We start from the raw sequence: 19,265 nt of genomic DNA, 5'->3' as shown, positions 1-19,265 counted from the left end.
TCGGGCAATTTTAATATTAAAGCATCGCGACGCTTCGACCGTGGTTTCCGGTCCTTTTCAAGCGATCTCGGACGACGCAAATTAAAATCTACAAGTTACCACGTGGATACAACAAACAATCCGAGATATTAAACTAACGGTTACCTGCGACAGCCGTGTACACGAAATTATCCAATTTAAAAGCATCGGGACCAATTCTTTCGCCCTTCCGTGAAAATATTGCACTTTTATTCGCACGCTATTTCCCCCATCTCCCCCCTCTTCTCTCTCTACCGACCCCCTCCCCTCCTTCGTAAGATTAGTGTCATCTAGCGATGCACGACGAATTTAATCAGTCGAAAACATCGTGACCGACGAGCTCGCGAATCCGCAGTGCCTCGCGATAGCCCCACGATAGCCCGAGCGAGCTAATGGAGGACAGCGATGTGTTTCGATAGGACACGCGATCGGGAGTTGACGTTGGCCGCGTACGCGGCGTGAGGCGTATCCCTCTCTTCCATGCCCGTCGTCCCGGCGGCGTCCGACAACTCACGCAGGTAAGCGGAGTCCCTGTCCGCGCGAAAAGGGGCCGGGAACGAGGGAGTCGCGGCGGCGAGGAGGGGGACGGGGCGACGAGCGGGCGGGGGCGGGGGGGGATACGGGGAGGAGGCACGCAAATTCGGAATTTATCTCGGTGCGACAATGCTATTCCGGGCCGTCCAGCGATCGGCTCGTGGCCTGGACCGATCCCGTTGAGAAATGAGGCGCCGCCAGGTCTGACGGCGGGACACCGTCGCCCGAATTAGCGAGGCGTCGCGCTCGCTAATCCCCCTGGCCGTAATCCGCGCTGCCGCCTGTCGCCGAGAGAATTGGTCTGGTTGCGAACAGTACGGGGCCGCCTTTAACCTACCTCGGCGACGTAATGTAATCGCGAGAGCACGGGACTGTGCCCCGGCGAGAGCGCGCGGCGGAGCAGCGCCGATCGTGATTCTGAGCGTGTCCCGGCTCTCACCGCGACGTGCAATTGCGACGGAAGTGCGATAATTGTTCGGCTACGCGGGCCGCGTCCCCGGAAACGGTCCGGGACCCGGGCGACCGCGGCGCGCGTTTCGCGCGCGACCGGAGGATCCCGGCGGGGAAGCGGCGTCGCTCCCGCCCGCGGGGCGAGAATATCGAGTCGTCGAGATTCGGCCCGCCGTTCAGGTTAGGAAATCTGTCATATCGACGAGATGCAAGGACACGAGCACCCTCCGCGGCCACGTGCGCATGCCCCGCGGTCGCGCGCGCACGCCTCCTCTCGGTCGCGCTCGACGCGAAGTCGCGCGAGAGCTCGAGATTTAAATTCGGCGACTTTTAAACCCCGGCGGATGCGTTGCCCGGCGCGAGGAGACTCCGGGCCGGTCGCACGGTGCGGGCTCGGCCCTTCCCCCGCCTGCCGCGGCTCGCGTCGCCACGTCCCCCCGGTGTGACGGGTTTCCTAACCTTAGCCCCGAACAATGGTCAACTTTGAACGATTGACGCCCCGCGCTCCGCGGGCCAGAGCGACGCTGCTTTCCGCCCGATTCCTTCGTGTCTCGTGCAAAAACGCCGCGGCGGGAGCCCGATTTCGTCGACTGCGGAAGTGAGGCGGCCCGAGCCGAGTAACCCGGCGAGAAATGACTCGTCGGTCGAAACGACGTCGGGTCGACGTCGAGCGACGAATAATTTCCCACCGGGAGTCGCCCTCTCAGGGCTGCGCGCGCTCACACGTGCCGTAATGCAGCTCGTGATCTGTCCGCAGGCGTTGCAAGGACACCCGGCTAAATGGGGAAGCCCAAGAAGAAACCGGAGCTGCTCCATCGCAGCAAGTCGCGCAATATACTGCGCAACCTGATGCTGAGGGACTTCGGGCTGCACACGACGCATAAGACCAGCACGCGCGAACTGGAGCCGATAGCTGAAGCGAACTTTGTGCTGAGGGACCACAAGGAATTGGTACGCGCTTCGTATACCCGGTCGTCCAATCGCTACATAACTTGCGCCGTGTTCACTTTGCGAAGACTCAAGTAGATGTAGACTGTGATCCACTTGTAAAGTCTATCGCGCAATAGGAAAGCGCGGGCAATAGAAGTAACGAATCCCCAACTTACCAGAAACCGTGTATCGACGGCACAATGGAATGTGGCGTCGATAGACCAGGCGATAAGAACAGAATGTCAGACGCGTTGGATTTCTATTCCCCTATTCCCTGTACCCGACCTACCTGACCAATGTTGAGACTCGCACGTGGTTTCAAAAAGCAGTTGATTAGATCGCACTCCTGTTGCCGACGAATCATTGTGACTTGGCGTTACATAGGTTTCTATACCGTATTTCTACTCCTTATTCCTGTTGCCTGTGCTTTGCTATTGTGCGATAGGCTTAAATGCTTCAAAGCGTTCTTTCTTTATTAAATCTTGAGGCACTTGCAGCGTCGCAACAGTAGCGATAAATTCCCGGTAAAATGGATCCTCCTACAACAACTTTTGTTCTCCAAGCCTATCGGTTTCTAATGGCCGAGCTAATAGATGATATATTTGTTGCTGCATATGTTGCAGCGAGCTATCAAGTGTTATCTGTTTACTTGCAGAAATGCGAATTACCTGGCGTTCCTAGAGCCACTTTCCTAATGGTTTTCAGTCCTGATGGGTAAGATGTTAGAAAGTAACGCTGGCAGATTGAGGAGGATATGATACGCGACGCACGCGCTACTTTTATCTCTAATAATGCGACGGTGGAAATTCGGGAGAATCACGCGGAGCAATGATTTCAGGACCATGGTAGCATCTACGCATGGGAATCACAATATTTATATCACGGAAATTACAACGGGGAAGAATATCAGAACTTTGTCCGGGCACCCACGTACTCCCTGGTGCATAGCTTTCCACCCGTCCTCCAGTCAGATCTTGGCGTCCGGCTGCTTAGGAGGTCAAGTCCGCGTGTGGGATTTAAGCGTGAGTATCCTTTTTCTCTTTATTTTGCGTGATGATCCAGCGACGATGCGTTTAACGACTCGCAATGCAAATTCGTTCGTGTAGGGTGGTAGCGAGATCTGGAATGCCGACAGTCATACCGTTATCGCCTCGCTCGCGTTCCATCCCTTTGAAAGATTGTTAGTTATAGCCACGTATAATGAAATCCACTTCTGGGACTGGAGTAAGTCTCAACCGTTCGCCGTAACTGCTACAAAGACTGAAAAAGAGAAAGTGAGGTACGCATACTTTAATAGCGGCTCGCACCGTAGACTGCGACGCGGGAGAAAAGATGTTCGCACGAGAGACTGTACTTTGTACGTTGTAAAAATTGCAGATACGTAGCCTTCGACAGTTTAGGAAGAAAACTAATCACTGGCATCGCGAACACGCCGCAAGTACAATCGCAATGGGACCGAGCTCCCGTGGGACAGTTACTTAGATCTAGTTTGATGTGAGTAAAGCATGAGTATCGCGCGTAAAAATACATTTTAGACATTCAGCATTGATATCCCTTTCAGTTTTAAATGAAAAGCTCGAGTATTGCAGTATATAAGAGCAACGAAATATTTATATTATAAATCTAATCACATTTTCTGCTTTCAATCATTTTTACGGTTAAATAGGTGAAAGTAAAGTTTAGCTTTGCATCGTGTCACTTTTCGTCGACAAATCTATATCTTTTTACCTTCGTCATATGTACGTTACTTCAAACAGCACTTTAAGTTTATACAGTAACTAATGCCGAAAAAAAATTAGGAACTTTAGGTACCAACCACGAGAGAATTTCGCGGATATCGAACTTTCGCCCTTTCACTTGTGGAACCATAGCTCCTTTTACGGGAGAGGATCGGCGGACAGTCATGCTGCAGATAGAACTTCCCGGTACTTAAACTGTCGAAAAATTATCCAAGTCTATCGGGAGATTTGCGAAATTTAAATATATAAATTCTTTCAGTGCGTATCTGTTTATGCGCAGAGGCCATGAAATGTCCAGCTTCTCGCGATTCGCCAATCATCGTCAACAGTTTAGAAATAACGCGCGGCAGGAGGAGTCGCGGTTTTTTCGGCGACGTAATCTATCCGAAGGTACAGTATGCTATCATAACGAATACTGCGTTGTGACGCGACTCCACCTACCTTTAGCAATCGGGATTCATCGTAATAGTTTTGTGCCTTGCAACGTAGAACTGAGTCAAACTAGGGAGGCTACGTCTTCTCCAAGCATTATGAGAAATCCATCTCGCCCGACCGGCAATCCAGCGAGCGCGGACAATGCCGAGAACAGATCGGCGGACGAGAGTAACGACGACGACGTGCTGCATCTCCTTCGGAGGAGCAATCGAGATTCCACTGCGATAAACAACTCTGCTTTATCGGACAACGTGTGGGTCGGCGTGGACGAGAGGTTGGAACGTGGACGTGGGAACAGTTCGCAAGATCCGGAGAGGAGAATAAATCTATGCTACAGAGATCTCGTCGATCAATACGTGACGCTCGTAGTTAGACATTACTTTGACGTTTCAAGAAACAGAGATACGGTGAGCTATGCCATTATTCGCAGCTCCATCAGAATTTGTTTTCCCTCTAGCAACCGTGCCTAAAGAATATTTCGATTCTCTTTGAAGATCGACCGTGGCACCGACCCCATGGATATGCCGGAAGCATCGTCCTCCAATCCCGCGGAGTCTAGCAACAGAAACGAGTCGGCGGCGACCGAATCGTCCATACGAAGATTGAGGAACGAACTGAATTCCAGCGCGCAAGCGAACAACACGAATCTAGAAAGGTTGCAGCGGTGCCAGCGATTACTGATGGAACGTTCCGAGCAGGAGGAGATCGGAACTACTCTTCAGAATTTGAGGGAGGCGCTGAACGTCGCCGCCGAGAATAATAGCTCGTGCCTGGTGCGACTGCAGAAATTGCGGGAGAGGCTGCAGCGTCAGACCGCGACTTTATTCGAACACTCTAACAACCGTAACTCACGCCTGCAGCTGCTTCAAAATGCCTTGAACGAGATCGAAGCGCTTAACAACATGGAGGCGCAGTTCACTAACACGAGTTCGAGGATCGAGCGATTGCGGGATGAATTCACAATGTACGGTATTCTGCCGCGAAATCGGCATATCGCGACCGATCCTTCGTCGGTGAATTTAAGCGAGGCCGAGTGGCGAGCTCTCACCCCGAACGACGGACAAATGCCCAGCACTAGTTCCGCATCATCAGTTTTGTCCTCGAGGCCGGATTTGGAATCCGTCGGTGCGTTTCCCAGCACGAGTTATGCCGCTGAGAACGAGGAGCACAGCACAATGTGGTCCGATGCCAATAACAGCGAAAACGCCAGTACCTCGTCAAGAAGTACTGGCAGAGCAACGAGGAGACGATTTGACGCCTCGAATACGGAGGACGAACCGCCGAGGCGGCGAAAGCGTAGGACGCTGGGGTCTATTGAGTTTTCCATACCAATGCCGTTATCCTACAGCATTGGTAATATTTCTGCTTGAACACAACTGCACATAGAGAAAAATAAGATTGCCACTGTTGTGACTCAATATCTATCTGTTGTTCCAGAGGACAGCTCATCTTCGAGCGACGAAGGCTACGTGCCTTCATCGACATCCCGTAGTAGCGCATCCAACTTTACAGTCTCAACTCACTCGGCGTTTCAGCCAAACGTACCCAAGTCCGCCGCGCAACGAGCGAGCAGCTCGCAGAATCAAGACGCGACAGCTAGTTCTTCCAGATTGGACGAGACAGATAGGAACAATTTGCTTGACAATTCAAACAATAACGAATCAAACGAAGATAACAATCAAGATAATAGGACATCGAGAGCAACGCGAAATACGCAAGAAACGAGATCTCAAGAGCCCAGTCGCAGGCAGGGGTGAGCGTACTTCCTTCAATCTTTCTTTTTCCGAGTTTTAAAATGCTTTGTTCACATTCTTTTCGCACAGCTTATGTACATCTTTGAAGATGTCATATATGTATTTGAAATTTTTAACATTTAGAAATTCGCCTTTACTCAGGAGAGTGATCGACGTTCTGCAAATCCTCCGAAGTTTGCACGGGGATCGAGTAGAAAGCAACAATACTACTCAGCAAGTATTACTAGACGACTCGGAGAATGGATATTGGCTGCTCGAGGAGAACAGTAACTCGGATTCGAATTTGGACGATGCGAACTCAAACGCCAACTCGAGCTCTCGTCGGTGGACCAGTCGTTGGATACAGCTGGATACTTCTAGCAGAAACTCAGAGTACCCCAACGACTCACCGAGCGACCTAGTTCTACAGAGGTCCTCGATAGACGCGGATCAAAGTGCCAACGACAGGCACAGAGAGCAAAGGAATCAGTTGTCGCCGGTGTCTGCGAATCCAACTCGCTACGAACAGCCGCCGTTGTTCCCGTTCAGAAGTTTACGAGAAAACCAATCCCAGAGAGTGGAACAGAATCAAACGTCCAACGGTGGCACCGACAGCGCTCCGCCTCAGCCGCAGACGTCCGATCCGGGCGCGACGTTGGCGGGATTCGCGGAATTGTCGAGAATGGTCAACAATCCCGTTGCAACGAGAACCGCCAGCGTGACTAACCGCGAGGACAGGTCGCCGGCAGCGAGCGACAGGCAACAGCAGCAGAGTCAGGAGCAACGAAACGCAGATGACCCGGATCTCGACTACATCACGGATCCGATAATGCTCGGCGCTGACAATATAGATCCGCGAGAGAGTTCGCTGGGAGTTCGACAAGGGATCCAGTTGCTCAGTCGTCACATCGACAACATGCACCGCTTGTGCCGGTAAGCTTACGATGCGATGATGCGAGATTTTACATGGCCACATTTTTTTTCGTTTAGCATTTAAACTGGAAATAGAATACTCGAATAAACGCGAGATTATTGTAGAGATATTTTTTATACCACCGTTGAAGCAACCTTAGAAAATGAATTACAACGCTTTATGCTCGGTTCTTTTCGTTTTTGTGTCGATCAAAAATAATTCCCTTGATTTTCTTTCCTTAACAGAGCACGCTTGGAGATAGTTCAGCTGTGTCAAGTGCGCAAAATGTGGGAGGATCTGCAACGACAGATACGATCGTTGCACGTGACGGTCCGCGTGGAGAGGCAGAACGGCGATCAGGCGGAGGCGCAACGAGACGACGCGGCCGGCAATCCTGTTCCGTCGACGTCGGTCGCGGGTCCGTCGAGTGAGTTTGCGAGGAATTTCAAGAAAATGCTGCTCGAGACCTACCAGAGGGAGAGCAGCGAGGGTGGTTGCGCCAATGCGAGGTTGTACGATCACAATCAGCCGTCGACGTCGACCGGAGTGACCGGTCAAGAGAGAGGTCGCGAGGACGAGCCGACGTCCAGCGCCCGTAATATCGAGGAGAGCACCAACATAAGTCTCTCGAATCTGCTGCCGAGCGACGCCGAGTTACGGCGGATGGAGCGTCTCAAGTTGAACGAGATGTTGGACGGCTTGTACGCGCGGCTGACCTCGCGCTGCCAAAACTGCGACTCGCGGGTCGCCGACGCGCGGGCGATGAACGACCACACGTACTCGAGCTTGACGACCGACGGCGGCGACGAGCAGCTGCCCGGTATGTCCGGCGTCGCGTCGAACGTCGGAGCTAATGCGAATCTGCCGGACGCAACTGCGCCGACCGAGTCGGAACCGTTACCCAGCATCTCGAGTTTCGTCAGCGGTCTCGACCGTGCCGGTCCCAGTAGATCTTCCCAGGCGTCGGACGCGAATACTGATTACCCCGTCCCCGGCGATGCGGCCGACAACAGCAGCAGCAGCAGGAACGACGATAGTAACATCAATGTTACCCTAAGGCAGTATCTAACGAATCAAAGGGAACGAACCAATAGGACTTCAGCTTCCACGTTGTCGTCCGAGTCGTCCGCCAGATATAACAGACTGCGCGATAGACAAAAGATATATCTCCGGTATTTATGTGCATATATTCTGCGGGAACGGTGTGTTTTAAATTTGTTTTAAAAGAGTCAATTAGATCTGTCTTTAATTAATGAATTTATGAAAATAAGCGATTTCGGATTTATAGTTAGGTCATTACTTAAAAGTGAACTAACTCTTTCATGCGAGAAAAATTTTACACGCAAATTTATTCAGTTGAAGAAATATAATTAGACATAATAAGACATGTTTTAATAATTAAACTAAACGCACTGTAATTGCCTCTCTAAATCAATTGTAATCTCATTAAACGTACTTCACTTTTCAGACGTTTAAAATTGTGGTCGCTGAAATGGTCGCATCGTGGTCGACAAAGTCCTAGGTCTCAGTCGGCCAACAGTCCGTTTCAGCACGTCAGAAGACCGTGGTATTTACGCAGGAATGCAACTCAGAACAGAGGCAGCAGTAACAACGACAATGTAGACGCAGATACAGACACGCGGGATAGAACGCGTGGTTCGAACACATCTGAGTATCTGCAGAAGATGATCGTACGGCTGAAATTGCTGGTCCAGCAGCAGAGGGCCTTGGCCCGGAACAGCAACAGACGGTTGAGTGGTAACAACCGTCAATCGGAAACTAACAGAGAGAACGATAATCGGGAGATGGAAGAGATTCGCGAAGCCACGAGACTGAGAGCTAGGTAGGAAGCACAGCACGTAATATTTTGTGTTGTGGTATATTAACATTAAAATATCGAGCAAGTGTACATCACTTTCAAGACTCGTTCTGCATCGTGATCAGTAATATATTCGGGCCAATTAATATTATTTCAGACAAGTGCTCGGCTTGATGGTACGGTCTCTGATCCAATTCTTCGAAGTAACGAGATCAGGAAACGGTTCCCAAAGCAACGTTCTCTATGAACAGATGTACAGTAAGTTTATCGTGCATTATACAGAACTATTGATTTTCGAAATGTAATAATTCCACATTAAAAAGCAAAGCTCGAAGCGTACGATAAAATTTTTCCATTACGTGCAGTGTCGTCTTCAAAAGAATTGTTAATTCTGAATATTGAGAAGTTAAAATTACTTACTGATTTTAAAAAGGGAAAAACAATATCTGAATGTGTGAGTGATTTTATGGAAAATATGAGTTTGTATGAAATAATTCCATGTTTTCCACATTCTCTAGATTACGCATCTCTTGTTAAGTCGCGTTTCTCTTTCCTCCCAGAATTGTACGTATTGTTACATCTGGCACTGGAGCTGACAGACTTGCTGCTGGCGCAGTTGGTAATAACAAGACGAGAGCTGGAGTCTAGTCAATATGGACCCTTTACCTCCGATTTATCGGTTGACAACCAAAACAGAGGCGACACACGCGGTAATAACAACGTTGACAATAACCTGCAGTTTTTGCCCCAGCGGCTGCTGGCCTTGTCGGAAAGTTTGCAATGCACGGGCGATAACGCGCCGGGACGATGCTCGGATAGAGAAAGATTGCCGAGAAACCGCGGCGAGGTGCCAAATGGAGAAGAGCCCCTTTCACGGCACACGACGGCACACTGGAACAGCCGGGAGGCATTAGCGCGTTTCCGCGCTATGCAGTATCGTCATCTAGGTCAGAACGGTAACGCGGGCGACAACACGCCGAGACGAAGCGCGGACAGAGAAAGGTTGCCGAGGAACTGCAGCGAAATGTCAAACGAGCTAGAGTCAATCTCACGATACGCGATGCTATTGAGGCACGGGCCGCAGGCACTACCGCGTTTCGACGTTATGAAGTTGATACAGCTATATCGTTTTCCAACTCAAAACATTAATAACGTGTCCGAGAACCAAACCAGCAATCCAGCGGCAGCTAGACCTAGCGATAACGATGACGATAGCGGTAACGATAATAATTACGATGATGCGCAAAGCGAGGATAATCGCCAATCGACTTCAGAAAACGCCCTGTCGGCGGAGGTGCAGAGCATCGTCGAGAGAATCCAAAGCAGCAGTTCGATCGACAACGACGACCGTGGTGACGCCAGGACGGGAGTTGAGACTCGTGCAAGAGACACCGCGAACGAGCTGCGAAACTCGTATGAGAGCTACAGGCGGTGTTTCCGAAGTGCTACGGTATCCGAGCCGGCGGTGAGACGCATCAACGAATCGAGGGGTTCGCAGGAGACCGACTCGAACATGTATCCCGGCGAGAACTACTGGAGGAACCTCTTTTCTCACACTTCGTCGGGAGATGAACAACAAAGCGCCAGACCGTTGCATCAGAGGTCCCGTTGGGCTCGCCAATATGCGCGGGGCGCGTACTCGATGCTCGAGCGTCCTTTGCACAGATACGGTAGCTCCGACCCGAATAACAATCGCCGATTCCCTCACAGCAGGGAGGGCGCGTCTCTCCGACGAGAATTTAACGTTCCTGAGCTGCAGGTGAATAACGTGCCTGTAAACGACTTGGACAATCTCTCTGGTAATCCGCGAAGAAGGCAGACCACGCCGCCGACTCCGCCACACACGCCTCCGCCGTTCTTGATCAATAATTTCCTCTATAACGCCACTAACAGGGGTAACGATCGGACAAACGAGTCCACGGATCAGCCTGGACCAAGTTGGGCCGGACAGTCGAACAATAATAGAAACTCGGTATGGCATAGATTTTGAAACGTTGCGTTTTCACTCATAGTCGATTATTCTAACGAATAATTATGATTCCGTAAATTTGCGACTATTCTCATGATTTATATTTCCGTGCATTTATTTTGTATTTAAGTCTTACAAAAATTGATATCCCACAAATAATATTTGATGTCCATTCGTGAATTACTTTTTATTTCGCCGATACTTGCATTGATAAATGATAGGTTCGATTGTTGAAGGCTTGTTTGAAGGATACATTCTTTCTAATTGTTAACTTTTTTTGTATCAGGTGTTTACTCCAACATTACTAACGTTGTGGCGCAATCGAGTTGGGATCAACCCTCCCTGGATACCTCGTGAAATCGTGACTAATACAGGGTCACGAATTGGAGGAGGTGCTTCTGCCAATCCCAGTAATGGTGGTGGCGGCGGTGATGATGGTGGAGATGGAGGAGGAGCAGGAGCAGGAGCGGGAGCGGGAGCGGGAGGAGGTAGTGGTGGAGGTGGAGGTGGTGGTGGAGGAAGAGGAGGAGGAGGAGGTGGAGGTGGACAGGATCCAGGAAATGATGAAAACGATTATTATTGGGACTTTGGTACATTTTTTCCCAAATATATTTTTAGATACATATCTAATACACACGTACAGAATGGTCTCCTATTGGTAGCGCAATCGAGAGATACCGATGATTTTATTTCAACCACAGTTATTAAAGTGCGAACAAGGATATATTTAGTTTAAAAAGAAATGATACAAGTTTATTATCTTATTGTATAAATAAGATGAATAATATTCGACAACTTTAAATACTTCCTACTGTTCTTGAAACGTCTTTCACATCATTTCTCACTTCGATAACGTTGCGCAATTATGTTAGTGTAAAAGTAACAAGTTTAAAAATAACAAGATGTTACTAACTTGCGACTTCTAAGATCTACTTTCTCGGGAACAAATTCTCATAAAATCTCTCAAAAATTTGTCATCTTTCCTTTTCCTTCTACTTTTTTTCTTAATATAAAATTGCCACTAGTGACCGATCCTTTAGAACTTAAATACTAAATTTATTTTATACACATGCATATGCAATATATGTGAAGATGTAAAAATCAACCAATTTCTTAGAACAACATGTACCTGTATATTCATCGGGTATGCAGTTCAATCCATCGTTGGAAATTCAGAGTTATCGCGTTCAAGCGTGGGACTTCTCCAATGGTGACATACCAGATATTACAGATTGTTAGTAAAAACTATCGAATGTAAATTATTAATCATAATCGCACTCCTTTTCTGCGTACGCTTATACATGCCGATACGATTTTTTCAGCTGAGAAAAACATCGTGGTGCCCGAATGTAAGATTCACAACGATACCAGTATCGATATATCTACAGATGGGAAATTACTGGCGACATTTTTGCAGGCTGGCCGTATTAATGTGACAACCACTTTAGGTAAATGCGGAAAAAAACATGTATATGTCGAAATATTAACGATTCCTTCTCAGTGCGCGTGTACTCAGCACTTCTTTTTATCTTGAAAGGATAATTTCTTATTTTTGCATCCCATCTCTTTCACGCCAATATAATCTTGCGGGGGGATATTTTTAAACGATAACTTTTCTCCCACAAGGGGCAGAATTATATTAAAACAGTATATAAATAATATGAACTTATCCTGTTCTTTGTGCATTGCTATGCAATTTTTTCGTTACTTATACAAGAAACTGAATAAAGTAAAAACTCGATTTACTATAAATTGTCGAAAGGCTACAGCTGTGCGGTTTGCTTCTTCGGTTTAGGTATTTACAGTCTGCAATGGGAAACGCTGGGTGAAAAGATTTATTCGACCAATATCGATCAACCGGTAGTGTCTGTCTCGATATCGCCTACGCAACAGCATCTCTTGGTAGGCTTGGCACGCAGAATTCATGTTCCCACCAGGCCTGTTCCGATGGCTCTGATTTACAAGCTGATAGAGAAGCAGCCCGACGACGAGAAAAACGTTTCGTCGACAGATCCGACCATGGAATTGTCATACGATTCCTCAGACGAGATGCTCGATGATAACGTTTCTAACAACAACACCACGAGACGAAATAATCTTACAGCCAACAATTACAGACGCATTCGCGATTGGCGGATTCGCGACATTCGTATGCGAAACGAGCTGGACATGGACATCAAACGTCATAGGGAGAGTATGGTGCTTATCCGGGAATTGTTGCAAAGCAGCCGGGAGGTTGCGAGCATTCTCAGTCTAAATTGCATCAGATGGGCGCCGCAGCCGGGCCAAGGGATGGTTTACGCGACAAGCACCGGACAATTAAATATTCTGCAGTGATTCTACGCCCGATTTTAGTAGACAGACGGAAGTAAACGTTTTCTTCGTATTATAGTGCTTACAATGAATGTGTCATACACGTAAAATGTATCGCGGTTCGCCCCCTCCCTCCCCCCTCCTCAACAAATTTCTTTTTGATAGATTGTAAGGAAGGATATATGCCAACGTGCGATGTGTGGTAATAGGTTGTTCCCGCAGTCGATTGTCAATCTCGGCAGATTGCAGTGATTGCAGTGATAAATAGCCCGAGACTGCTACGGATTACAATTCGATATTTTATTCTTTTCCATGTTGTGCTATTTCCTTATGTTCTGCAAAGAGACATAAGAATTGTATAATGTATAGATATAAAATAATATATGTTCGATCAATTAGTTATTGTATAGTTTATGTGATTTTTATATATTCTTATAATTTAAAAAGTGCTCTTTGCATCGTTTCTATTAAACTGAATTCGTAGTATACGATACTGACTGTCTTTCTTTTAGAGATGCTTCTGTTACGTCTTATAATGTGAAAGTGTGGGGAAAACTGGGTCGTTATATAATATTAACATGTATTTACCGATCGAATGAACGTTAATGCCGTCAAATAAATCATTCAGAACGTACTTCCCACTTTTATTATCTTAATCGTAAGGAATAGAGCAATTTGTCGTGCCATCTCTTTTGCAATGCTTTTATCTGGTTGACTTTTTGTCCCTTAATACTCTATCATAAGTGGAAAGAGATATTTACAAAGTGATCTTTTCAGACTATGTTTTTTTTGTTTGTTTCACCTCTTTTTTATTACGAGACGAAATGTTTATTAAAATTCCATGTATAATTTTATACATCTATACATTACATATACATATTAAACGTTTTGGCATTGCATATGATACACAAATGCAAATATACATGTCGGTCAAGTAAATAATTTCAGGCACGATTTTATTTTTGTAAGAAATTACGTCTTTCAGAAATTTGGCCCTTTTCGGAAAGATGAGAACAGCTTCGCTCGTGTATACAATTTTATCAGGTTTCGATACAACCATTGTACACACAGTCGAATAACACGTAATTGTATTTCTGTGTGTAATCGTTATCAATAATAATTTCTTTGCAGAAAAAGCACACGTCTAATACATTTTACTGTCATGCGTACGCGCGCACATACCGCTTTCTACGCTTCCAATCGCGACCCTTCCAACAAGCTGTAGCGTTAGAAAGGAAGACGTGCTGAAAACGCAAACGACTCGTGCTTTACATCTCCCAGGTAATGCTACTTTGCACGTGATAATCATACGAAAGCGTTATGTGTTTAAGCGGAAGCATTCGTTCTTTTATTATCAGGCAAAATGCAGGAAAAAGAGAGACTTCTAGACTTATCGGTTCTTTTTTTTTCTCTTTTAGTAAACGTGAAAGATGCGACAGAGTATAAATTTCATAGCCTTATAATATCTGCCTTTGTAATCGGACAATAATAAAATTTACAATAAAATAGATACAACGGGCATGTTTTATGCAGATATTTATATATACATATATATATGTACAAAACGATATTATAATGTATTGGTATATCTATTTATCACAAATTCGTATTATAAAAGCATCGGTCTCATAATATGTTAAACGTAATACTTTATTACGTGGAGTTAAAGTATGTAGGAATCTATACAGACGCTAGGATGGAAGACTTAAAGGCGACCCTATGAAATACATCACCTTCAAGCGCAAAATGTTTTTTTTTCTTCTTTTCTTTTTAGTGCTCGGGTAACTACTAACAAAGTGGTACGGTTTATGATACACACGTTTACGAATTTTACACGAATTCGGCAATTTATTTACAGGACGCAATAAGACTCGAAGATTGTCTTTATAATGAATATCTATTTATAAAAATAGTCATGCGCGTGAAAATTTATAAACATCTAGTTTTTATCAAGGAATCGGAACAGAGAGGTAAAAACGAACCGGAAATCGCGGTGCAGTACACATTCTTCTTGTATGTGTGTGTGTATGTGCAATAGTCTATACAATATAATATAATTTTAACAACGTTTTGGCATCGCACGGTGTATTAATTGCTCTGTAAAGTTGTATAAACACTTCCGCAGCATACATAGCACGTATGTATGTAGTTACCTATAATATAGTAATGCAGTAAAAATATATTTTTATTTATCGGACAGGCGAAATGAAAGATTGCCATGTGGACAGAGATTGCAAATACGTTACATTATGCTCTCATCATCCGGTATACACTATACAATGCGTTAAAAACCGAGAACGTACGTAGCTTCGCTTCGTTACCTCTCACGTACGTCGGGCCTTACAGCCGCTCTATTATAAATTCGACCGTTACAATACTCTGACTTTCGTGTAATAAAATATAAAAATAATAATAAATCGCAATTGCTCTTCCTCCGCAGCGGCATTCTGAAAATCCAACGGAACCTCAGATTACACTTCAATTCTTATAGACGTATAACCAGTCATACGGTACAAATACAAGACCTATCTTATATTTAAAGTTCTAGTCGGTAGGTACAAAATATTAAATTATATCGTACATAAGTCAATTAGTAGTATGGTACACGATTATATTAATGGTATTTCAATTTAACCTTGTTACGTAGTAAAATGTGAATATGATACAACCTCTACGTTCGCCTTCTTTTTAGTGGGCGTGTTCCTCGATGATCTTTGGAAGATTTAATTGCATGCTAGACGAAACGCAATGCTTTAGATAGCTGTCAGATTTAAATACTTTAATGTTATTAGAAATTTTATGGCCGTGGAAATGTGATCACTTCATGACTTCCTATCAAAGATTGATGAATACTTCAACGTTTCTCCGTAAAGCGTCTAAAAGTAATGCGTATTACATGATGAAAAGAACGAGCAAATGTGGACTTGAGTTAACTTTCCGATAATCCTGAATAGAACGATTACAAATAAAATTCCACTCATTAATAATGTGAAACCTTGCAAGACTGAGTAATCTTATAAGAGAAAAAAGATGCAACCCTGATATCATGGCTTATCTTTATCGCGCGCATCATCTAAAGTTATTAATCCATGGAAGTAGCGCCATATAAAAGCAATTATTCGGACTAATTTATCGTGCCCTTCATTCTTAATAAGCTACAAAGGCTGATTTGCTAATATATTTACGCTATTATATTAATATCTTATTTTAAATGGTGTTCTCGCTATGTACTATTATTCAAAATACATAAATCACTTATTAAATCCGTTGTATCGAATTAAGTGTCAACATTTTTTCTAGATTGTTATGCTGTACATTTGTGATTAAAGAAAATTCTAATAATAGCAGCGATCATTGAAACACAGCATTGAAATGAACGGTGTGCACTTGCCTTACAGAAATCTATTAAAAGTACATAGGAATATTATGTATTAAAGAAAAATGTGTAAATTTATTTCCTCTCTAAAGCCACGATTTCTCTCGTGTACACAACAGTGAGAAGATAGGCAAATCAAAGAAAATATATTAATATACTTAAAAATAATTTGGATATATCAAGATGACGTGCATTACAACTTTGGCTTGCAAATGTCTAATTGGATTATCTTGATAAATTATGACGTTCATTAACAAACGTCAACGATCTCTAATTTGAAGCGTGCTGTATGCATATTTTCACTTTTTAGAATGTTATTAGTAAATCAGCCGTAAGTTTGATTCTTATTAAATTCAGTCAATATATAAAATGCTTTGGATAATGAATAGTTGACTAATATATATATCACAAGTTATTTTCTCCCATAAGGACAGTACAGATAATGCTACCGACTATAAAAACATTTTCTTTCTCACCCTTTGTTTCGTCAGTACGCCTCACATTCTCGTATGCTTTGTTATATCCACATTTTAAGGTCCCAGACAGTAGAATTTTTGCGCAATCAACAGAAATGTATTGATATACTTATCGTCAAATAAGATTAATATTTATAGCTTTTCGCAATTAGTGGTATAACACAATTAATCGAAGTTAGGAATTGTATCTAGAAAAAGGAGACGAAATCTGAAAGTCTTCTCTATCGGAGAATCACCTCACGGTTCTTTAATGCAGACAACGGGAGTAACGCATTGGAAATTGCAACGAATTAAAAACCGTCTAAATTTTAGAGTATACAATAACATATACAATAGTTAGATTTACGATTGTTATTGCAAGCCATACTTGCGACGGAAATCCCTCCAACTTAGCCGTACATACGGTACATGTGATATCTTTACATCTAGTTTGGACAATATATAAAAACAGCTTGCCAAGAGATGTATATAATACATCAAACATTCCATAATAATTAAACAGAGATGTAACATAAATGTTTGGTACAATCCAAACGATCTCTCTCTTCCTCTCTCTCTCTCTCTCTCAAAATCATAAAAATTGATCGGTAACAATGTCTTTACAAAACTTCACGTACCTCCATTTAAAATCTGAGCAGTAACCGTGCGCCTGCGTTTTACATCCGTAAATATGTTTAAGATAAAATAGCAATGCTACGTCTAGGTCCGCCTATGCATACGTTGTCCAAGCTGGACCACTTTTTGATACCAGTACGTAGGGCCTCGGCTGTGACCTTGTCTTCGTAAACTCTGGACATAGCTTCTAGCTTCTGCGCCTTCTCCTTGCTAAGTGGCTCGCTAAGGAATGTTAACTCGTTCGCTTCCGCAAGTGTACGAAGGTCGAAGTAATATTTGGCGTATACACTCGAAGGAACATTTATGTTAAATTGCAGCATCTCCAGGAATTGCCTTTCTAATTCGTTCCTAGAAATTATAAATTCGTCCAATTAATAAGACTAACAGCTTCACGGCTTCGGTTTGTCTTATAAGCTTCGTAAAACGTGTAATAAATCTAATTGCAGGTGCAACCGAAAGAAAAAGAAGGACTTACATATCCTCCACCGTGATGTCTTTCAATATTTGACAGTAATCAACGTTCCACACCGCCTGATCGTCCCAAACTTTGGACGCCAACAAAATAGCTCCCAGCACTATTCGCTTCCAGTTAGCCGGTGTTATGTCTATCTCCGCGTAAGTAAGTAGGCGTTCAAGATAAACCAACGTTATGATGGCACATTCAGCGGTGAGCTGAGCGGCGTTAAACAGAGTCCTTATAAACTTGTATATCTGCTTATGCTCCGGATTATGCTTGTCGTAATCCTCCGAGACGCCGTCCCTCTGAAAGACAGATTTAGCGGTCAAGCGTAAACGCGTCGCGCGAGAAGAGGCCTCAGGACTTCTCCGATCTACGCCGATTGTATTAAACGAGCGTGTAGAAGAGGGACACACGAAAATATAGAATACTGGTTTGCGGAGGCGGCTAAGTGGGCAACGTCGCTATTTCTCTGGCGCGGTACCGTTAGCGGATGCAGTTTCTCGTCGAATATGTCGATCTGCCGCTGCGAGGTTCTATTCTTAATGTGGTAATAAACGGCTAAGGCAACGCATTTGACGGTATTCTTCAAGTTAGGTTGTGAGACCGTGCTGTCGTCTAAATATATTGTACTGCAGCTGCTGCTCTTCTTCAAAGGCCTTGTGTCCGCTATTTGATGTTGACTCTTCTTCCTCACCATGCCATCTGGAAAAAGGGGGAAAGGTGAGGAGCGATACGCATACACAACCATTCTGCCAGGTGTATACCCACTCTCAATAGCCTGCTTGGAGCGCTCCATGAAGATGGTACCCGCGCATGGGTGCAACGACGGATCCGAGTCCCAGTCCTCCGGCTCGCGTTCACTGATATGTTGCAAATTATTAACGCTAATCCCGCCCTCGGGCAGGTGCTCCTCCAGGTTGCGCGTGGCGCACTCGGGCCCCGCCTCCTTGCGCCCGGCCTGCGGACTCGAGTAGACGCAACAGCTATTCTTGTTCCCCATGTTCCCATGTAAGCTCCAACCGGTGCCAGTGCCCCTGCGCTCTTCCCGCTTCCCGCACTTCGCGCGCCACGGATGCGGCGCTTAGTCACACACACAGTTCGCACGCGGACGCGGGCGAGCGGGGGAGAGGAGACGCTGGCCGCGTGTATCGCGCGGAGGCGTTAGGTAGGTAGGTAGGTAGATAACGCTCGCCACCTCACATTTCGTTGTGCGACAAACGATCAGCTGACGGGGCGGCCGTTCGTGCGACTGGTGACGCGACACGCTCGTCCGCGACTTGTCTGGCTCATGTCGGCGATGCTCGCCAAAAAAAGCAACCCGCGCGACGGGGACCTCCTCGCGCAGTCCTCGCTCTCACTCTCCCTCTCTCTACCTCTCTCCCTTCCTCCCTTGCTCGCGCGCTCGCTCTCTCTCTCTCACACACACACACACACGCGCACACGCAGGCACACTCCCTCTCTCTCTCTCTCTTTCTCTCTCGCTCG

General features: G+C 45.5%; 3 protein-coding genes across 8 annotated transcripts in view; 2 read left to right on the top strand and 1 right to left on the bottom strand.

The window, feature by feature from the left end:
* Positions 1 to 335: 335 nt before the first annotated feature.
* On the top strand, positions 336 to 13,980 carry LOC105564813. 4 transcript variants are annotated; one of them, XM_012017503.1, is made up of 20 exons: positions 336 to 536; positions 1,760 to 1,953; positions 2,588 to 2,646; positions 2,771 to 2,954; positions 3,039 to 3,211; positions 3,310 to 3,426; positions 3,741 to 3,857; positions 3,931 to 4,061; positions 4,161 to 4,513; positions 4,601 to 5,459; positions 5,544 to 5,859; positions 5,984 to 6,772; positions 6,998 to 7,924; positions 8,221 to 8,595; positions 8,729 to 8,829; positions 9,132 to 10,543; positions 10,827 to 11,130; positions 11,658 to 11,774; positions 11,863 to 11,988; positions 12,336 to 13,980. In XM_012017503.1, the coding sequence occupies exons 2-20, from the start codon at positions 1,783 to 1,785 to the stop codon at positions 12,875 to 12,877; spliced, it is 7,173 nt and encodes a 2,390-aa protein (XP_011872893.1). In that variant the 5' UTR covers positions 336 to 536; positions 1,760 to 1,782; the 3' UTR covers positions 12,878 to 13,980. The 4 variants fall into 4 exon arrangements, with proteins under 4 accessions (XP_011872893.1, XP_011872894.1, XP_011872891.1 ...); XM_012017504.1 differs by having other exon boundaries at positions 3,732 to 3,857; positions 6,002 to 6,772; XM_012017501.1 differs by having other exon boundaries at positions 3,732 to 3,857.
* Positions 13,981 to 14,886: 906 nt separating this feature from the next.
* Positions 14,887 to 18,790, bottom strand: LOC105564811 (cyclin-Y-like protein 1). 3 transcript variants are annotated; one of them, XR_001009153.1, is made up of 5 exons: positions 18,549 to 18,790; positions 18,262 to 18,482; positions 17,796 to 18,082; positions 17,323 to 17,668; positions 14,887 to 16,893 (listed from the first exon to the last, which is right to left on the bottom strand). XR_001009153.1 is itself a non-coding variant. In XM_012017499.1 (4 exons), exons 1-4 carry the CDS (start codon positions 18,778 to 18,780, stop codon positions 17,380 to 17,382), a joined length of 1,029 nt encoding a protein of 342 aa, XP_011872889.1. In that variant the 5' UTR covers positions 18,781 to 18,790; the 3' UTR covers positions 14,887 to 17,379. The 3 variants fall into 3 exon arrangements, 1 of the variants encoding a protein (XP_011872889.1); XR_001009154.1 differs by having other exon boundaries at positions 14,887 to 15,300; XM_012017499.1 differs by having other exon boundaries at positions 14,887 to 17,668.
* An 84-nt stretch (positions 18,791 to 18,874) lies between these two features.
* LOC105564810 (protein NETWORKED 1D-like) overlaps positions 18,875 to 19,265 on the top strand; it is a 17,382-nt gene continuing 16,991 nt past the window's right edge. The window contains exon 1 of the mRNA XM_012017498.1: positions 18,875 to 18,945. The gene's annotated coding sequence lies outside the window, so the exon portion shown is untranslated. The remainder of the gene's footprint in view (positions 18,946 to 19,265) is intronic.

This window comes from Vollenhovia emeryi, unplaced genomic scaffold, assembly GCF_000949405.1.
Source record: "Vollenhovia emeryi isolate VEMERY1.0 unplaced genomic scaffold, V.emery_V1.0 DF939159.1, whole genome shotgun sequence".
NCBI classification, from domain to species: domain Eukaryota; kingdom Metazoa; phylum Arthropoda; class Insecta; order Hymenoptera; family Formicidae; genus Vollenhovia; species Vollenhovia emeryi.
The sequence above is the reverse complement of the archived record's forward strand: the minus strand, read 5'-3'. Positions and strand labels throughout refer to the sequence as shown.

What these genes read in the sequence shown, in the direction of transcription:
- LOC105564813 (XM_012017501.1), top strand. Translation starts at nt 1,783, where the DNA reads ATGGGGAAGCCCAAGAAGAAACCGGAGCTGCTCCATCGCAGCAAGTCG. An exon ending in ATGGTTTTCAGTCCTGATGG is followed by an intron (nt 2,647 to 2,770) that starts GTAAGATGTTAG and finishes CAATGATTTCAG; the next exon opens with GACCATGGTAGCATCTACGC. An exon ending in CATACCAGATATTACAGATT is followed by an intron (nt 11,775 to 11,862) that starts GTTAGTAAAAAC and finishes CGATTTTTTCAG; the next exon opens with CTGAGAAAAACATCGTGGTG.
- LOC105564811 (XM_012017499.1), bottom strand. Translation starts at nt 18,780, where the DNA reads ATGGGGAACAAGAATAGCTGTTGCGTCTACTCGAGTCCGCAGGCCGGG. An exon ending in CTCCAAGCAGGCTATTGAGA is followed by an intron (nt 18,483 to 18,548) that starts GTGGGTATACAC and finishes CCCTTTTTCCAG; the next exon opens with ATGGCATGGTGAGGAAGAAG. An exon ending in GACATCACGGTGGAGGATAT is followed by an intron (nt 17,669 to 17,795) that starts GTAAGTCCTTCT and finishes TATAATTTCTAG; the next exon opens with GAACGAATTAGAAAGGCAAT.